The sequence below is a fragment of the Lonchura striata genome, chromosome 20 (assembly GCF_046129695.1).
Source record: "Lonchura striata isolate bLonStr1 chromosome 20, bLonStr1.mat, whole genome shotgun sequence".
In the NCBI taxonomy this organism is placed as follows: Eukaryota; Metazoa; Chordata; class Aves; order Passeriformes; family Estrildidae; genus Lonchura; species Lonchura striata.
Genome location: NC_134622.1, coordinates 6,413,038 through 6,419,037, shown reverse-complemented (window position 1 = coordinate 6,419,037; position 6,000 = coordinate 6,413,038). Strand labels below are relative to the sequence as shown.

Here is a 6,000-nt window from a genome sequence, read left to right as displayed (position 1 = left end):
AAACCTTCCTGATTTAGGAACAACCACTCATTGACAGGTTTAGGATAGTTTGCAATCAATCCTGAGGGATTGCAGCAACTCCTGTGACACCCCAAGCTGGGGTAGAGATGAGAAACCAAGACGCCCGAGATGAAAGAGAGCCCTGCAACCCCACACAGCTCTTGGCAGCCTGGTGCCTCAGCCAACGCCAAGGATTACAACCTTGAACCCACAAATGGGCTGAGGCAGCAGGGAACAAATCAGCAGCAGCCCAGGGCTCCACGGCCCACCTGGAGCACGAGGTGACCATCAGTAGGCAGCAACAGCCGAGAGCAAATCAGCAGCTGAGCCAGACCTCCACCACCATTGCCCCCGGGATAAAAGCCCTGAGCCGCCTGCGCTCGGCCCTTCTCGCCCGAGCAGCAGCACCAATGGCTCAGGAAACAGTGCACCACTCCCACTCAGAGAAAGATTTCATCTTGTCCCCTCACAGTAAGAAAGCTCCCAAAAGGATGGCGTCCCTGATGGAGCTGAAGGAGATCTTCCGCAGCGCCGACGCCGTGTGCTTCGACGTGGACAGCACCGTCATCAGGGAGGAGGGCATCGATGAGCTGGCCAAGTTCTGTGGGGTTGGGGACGCCGTGGCAGAGATGTAAGTGTGGCTGGGGGAGCTCCCACAGGGCAGGCAAAGTGAGCTGAGATCCTGGATTTGTCCTACACTGTCCTTTGGTTCTGCTGTAGATGATGGCAGTTTGTAAAGGGGTCGGGGTAGTAAGTGGGATTAATGCAGGATGAAGTGACTTGGTCTGGGAATTGTGAGGCCACCCAACAAAACTATCCTGGAATAAATTCTCTAGTGGTAATTCTGTGGGATTAATGCAGGATGAAGTGATTTGTTCTGGTAATTGTGATGCCACCCAACAAAACTATCCTGGAATAAATTCTCTAGTGGTAATTCTGTGGGATTAATGCAGGATGAAGTGACTTGGTTTGGGAATTGTGAGGCCACCCAACAAAACTATCCTGGAATAAATTCTCTAGTGGTAATTCTGTGGGATTAATGCAGGATGAAGTGACTTGGTTTGGGAATTGTGTGGCCACCCAACAAAACCATTCTGGAATAAATTCTCTAGTGGTAATTGTGACAGACTAAGAGCAGCCCTCATCATTAAACCTGGCTGAACATTACCAAACCCTGTTCTGAACGAGGAAGCCTTACCATGAGATGGAGGAGAGGGGACAGCACTCCCAACCCATTGCTGAGGCTGAGACTGGGAAGCAGCACCAGCTGAAGCTTTTAGCAAAAGCTCTGTTAGATTCAGCTCAGGAATATGGTCCCAGCAGGGCATCACAGAGGGAATTGAGCCATTTTCCTTTGCTCCACTGGTTCTCCCATCCATGGAGATATCCTAGCCACCAATCTTTGGGCTCAACATAACCTCTCTTACCTGGTTCCTTGTCGTTCCTCCTTAATGCTCTGTTGTTGGGAGAAGCCCCAGCTGGTGAAATGTCCCTGATTTGATTTTTTTGGCTGTCCCTCAGGACCCGCAGAGCCATGGGTGGCACTGTGACATTCAAGGCAGCTCTCACAGCACGGTTAGGTCTCATCAGGCCCTCCTATGAACAAGTGCAGAAATTAATATCTGACAACCCACCTCAGCTAACTCCAGGAATAAGGTAAGAAGAATTGAATTTTTTTTTTTTTTGAGTATTCAGGAAGCAGATGGAATAAATAACCAAATTCTGTGCCACTAGTGGTGCTGTGAGGCCACAGAGCTGGTTTGTGCTGCCTTCCTGCTCCGTCTCCATGCTGGGTGTGCACAGAGCTTGGATCAGGAGCCTGACTCCATGGCTAATGGTTAAACATCCATGGAAAAAGAAAAGATTCTTAGATATTAACTGGCACCTTGGCTGCCAAGCTCAAACCCTGCCTTGAGGATTAAATGGGAATGGAAAAGAATCTGTTCAACCACTGTTTTTTCAGGGGTGATGGGACTGGGAGGAGATTTAATACCTCCTTAAATTTGGTCTATTCTGCAACTCTGTTACCTCTCTCTGACTCTGCTCAGTGCAGTCACACCCCTGGCTCAGTTTATTGGATCCATTGCTCAGAGCTACCCATTCTGAAGTCCCTAAAACCATTAAAATAAAAGCAAACACACATAAATATGTGTATTCATTCATCCTGAGGTTTGGAATGAACATGAACTATTTAAATGAAAAGCTCTGGGGACTTTTTTTTCCCTATTCAAATTGTTTCTATCAATTGAAAATAATTTCTTTAGCACAAAATCTGACCAAAACTTCAAGTCTAAAATATTTTTAACATATAAAAGGAGTTTTAGATGATCCTGTGCTTGCATTATATCTTTTTTTCTGTAGAAGACAGCTAGAGGTAACCACAAAGAGAACATTGTTTCCTTGTTCAGGATCACATGATTTTCCTTTTCATTCCTTCCTTTTCTTCCTCCTTTTCAGTCCTCTTCTTTTTTCCTCCTTTTCATTCCTTCCCTTTCTTCCTCCTTTTCTGGGTCCTGCTTTAAGCCTCTGCTTTGCTTTTTTTTTCAGTTTTCAGTGTTTCTGCTGTTCCTCCACCCCTTCCCCTGCTCCCCTTGCTCCAGGCTGATCTTCTGCCTCCAGAGCCAAATCCTCAAAACTCTGCACTGCCCTCAAGTCCTGCTGGCATGAACTGGGGTCACAAACTTTTTTTTTTGATTCCTTTCTCTAGCTGGTGCCCTCTTCTAAAGATGGCATTGATGTCCAGCATCTGCTGAACCAACTCTGAGCTAGAAAACTTTGCACTTTTCAGCCCATTTAGCATTTTGGAGCAGCGGTTTTATCTCATTCCCTGCATTTTGCTGCATTCCAGATTCATTTTCTTGCTGTTGTTTCACTTCAGAAAAGAAATTTTGAACTGGATCTGCTCTCACTTGTTCAAGGGAACTAATGTGAAAGTGAAAACAGTTTTAGGGAGTGCTTGGTTTTGAGGAATGAAATGATGGTTTTGTCAGGTGTGTGCACAGAGAGAGGGAAAAGCTTTGGGCAGCAGAGGTGGATGGAGCTGGGAAGCAGCACACACCCAAACTAAGCTGGACTAGCACAAAGCCTGGCTTAGCAAGGATTTATTTGCCCTTTGTGCTGTCTCTCCTCAGGGAGCTGGTGAGCAGACTCCACCAACGAGGGGTTCAGGTGTTCTTGGTCTCGGGGGGCTTCCAGAGCATTGTGGAACACGTGGCCCTGCAGCTGAACATCCCCACAGCAAACGTCTTTGCCAACAGGCTCAAATTTTACTTCAACGGTGAGAGCCCCTCCAACCTCCCCTCTCTGCTCATTAATGGCACCTTTCTGCTTCCACCTCTCAGATATTGGGCTGCAGGCACTGTCCTGTTACCAATCCAGCTGATTCCATGGAGGAAAATTAACAAAACCTTACCAAAAACCAGCTCAGGGCATGCTCAGTGTAAGAAATAGAGCTGCAGTTACTTTTTAATTGCAAGCTGTGCCAAAGGTAAAACTTATTACAGCTGCTGAGAGCAGAGTTTCATTTTCTCCTCTCAAGTTAGAGTCCATGGCCTGAGCTGCCCTCACAACCCTCCCTTTCAGGGGCTTTGGGGCACTGGAGCAGAGCTGCTCTGGATTTGAAGCTGGAGTGCCCCCAGAGCTGTAGGTACAGAGGTTGTTCTTACTCAGGCTTTCCTACTCAGTCTCTGCATCATCCTGGGGTGTTCACACCAGAGCACCTGGGATTGGCAGCACTGCCCACACAGGTTTCTGATTTTCTCTGAAAATGTCTCTATTTTCCTTTGAAAATCCGCCCCCCCCCCCCCCCCGAAGACTTGGGTGAAATCCAGTCTAAATTTACCTTGGAATTATTGATTTGGGATGCTGTGCTGTGAGTTTTACAGGACTGCATGCAATGAAGTCAAGACCACAGGCAGAGATCTTAATTTCCAAGAAAATATCTGTATTTCCAACTTGTCCTTCCATTGTTTTCTAGGAGAATATGCAGGATTTGATGAAACACAACCAACAGCTGAATCAGGGGGGAAGGGGAAGGTTATCACTCATCTGAAAGAACAGTTCCACTTCAAGAAAGTGGTCATGATTGGAGATGGAGCTACAGACATGGAAGCCTGCCCTCCTGGAGTGAGTATTACAGAAATCCTGAAGTCCTTCTCAGCAAATCCTTGGGGCAAAAACAAGAGTGAGGTTTGGATTCTTTAATAAAAAAATTACCAGCAAGACAAATTTTATAAATGCTCATGTACCAGCCTTTCCCCACACAAAAGTCCCCCAGTACCCCAAAACTGCTCAGGATTTGTTTGATGCTTCCCACCTCAAGGCAAAAAAAAAAAAAAAAAAAAAAAAGAAAAAAAAAAAAAAAAAAAAAAGAAAAACTGCAGTGGAAATTTTAAACTTTCACTGCAGGGGGTTTTGTGAGATGTAGAAATGATGATTGCCCTGGTTAATGATTGAGGATAGGGTTAAAGTTTGCTTTTGGTATCTCTCAGCTGAGGCAAGCAGAGGTAAGATAAACAGGAGAGGGGTAATTGTGGGATGCTGGTGTATGAGCCAATGTTTGCTTGCTCTTGAATGGAATTGCATCACATTTACATCAGATTCTCAGGAAAATCTCACATCTGAACAATCTGGAAGCTACAAGGCACTGAGAAAAACCCCAATAACCAAAATGCTGCAGAATTAATTGTTCATAAATCTGAAAAATGAACATGCAAAGGAAAACAGGATTTTAAAACACAATCTTAAAAGCAAACTTAATTACTGAGAACTCTGTTCCTTCCATGCAATAATCCATGTGCCCATTCCTTGTGTTTTTCCAGGATTGCTTCATTGGATTTGGAGGCAATGTAGTCAGAAAACAAGTAAAGGAGAAAGCAAAGTGGTACATCACCCACTTTGATGAATTGCTAAAAGAGCTGGAAGAGCGATAAATCCTCATGTAAAATAATCTATTTAACACCTGTAAATCCATTATACAATGCCATTAAACATTTATTTGTTTGCAAACTTGTGGGCTGGAGTTTTTAATGATTCTGGGGGTCGGGGACCTTCCACTTTGGCACCGTGCTACTCAAATAGGTTGGAATGAAAATGGTTAAAGTTTTTTATAAAGCTTTCCTATGGTGGAATAAATAAATTATTTACTTCCAAGGGAAGACCAAACATAGAAAATAAAAAGTTAAAAATACCTTAAGGGGTTATCTCCTGGTCTATATTGCACATCTGTTTCATCAGTAATGCCTCTACTTATTTTGGGTAACAAAAAAAAAGGACAAGGCCAAAAAACAAGAACTTTGCCTAATCAATATAATAACAGTAATAATTATAATAATAATAATTATTATAATAATAATGTAATTCAGGCTGCAGTTTGGCAAGAACCTTTCACTGTGCAGAATCTCAGCAGCAGCTCATCAGTGAACAGGTGGAAAACATCACTAAATATCTTTGATTTCATTAAAATTATGAGTACAGAGAACTTGTGGTGTCATCTATTACTCAACATCAGTTACTCAACAGGAGCTGCATGGAAATCTGAGATCCAATGTTCATCCCTGGCCAAGAAACACTTTCAGGTGAAGGACAGAGTGGTTCCCATCCTTCATCAAAATATTCCAATCAAATTCCAAACTGCTGATTTTGGAAAGTGGTCCCAGTGTTTGTGGAATGTTTTATTCATTTGCCAACCCACCCCCAGCAGCTGTAATGAGATGGGAGTGAATTCATCAACCTTGAAAGGAAATTCTGGGAAATTTCAGTCCCTTCCTCTGCCTCCAGTGTGGATAAACCACCCCTAAACTCTGCCAGAGTTAAGCCTGACCTGTTCTAAGAACTCCTCTGAGCTGCAGCTGATGGATCCTGGTTTTTTAAGGAGTTTCTTTAGTGTCTGATCCAAGAGAACACTCCTGGTAAATGCTGACAACTCTCCCGAGTGTTTTTCACATTGTGGGACTTTTATGTCCCTGACTTGTAAGAATCTCACCTGTGAGGATGTAAAAA

The 6,000-nt window shown here is 44.1% G+C and overlaps 1 protein-coding gene across 1 annotated transcript; it reads left to right on the top strand.

Annotated features, from left to right (window-relative positions):
- Positions 1-308: 308 nt before the first annotated feature.
- On the top strand, positions 309-5,007 carry PSPH (phosphoserine phosphatase). Its single transcript, XM_021550954.3, has 5 exons — positions 309-631; positions 1,522-1,656; positions 3,132-3,277; positions 3,977-4,125; positions 4,821-5,007. The coding sequence occupies exons 1-5, from the start codon at positions 411-413 to the stop codon at positions 4,929-4,931; spliced, it is 762 nt and encodes a 253-aa protein (XP_021406629.1). The 5' UTR covers positions 309-410; the 3' UTR covers positions 4,932-5,007.
- The last annotated feature ends 993 nt before the right edge of the window (positions 5,008-6,000 follow it).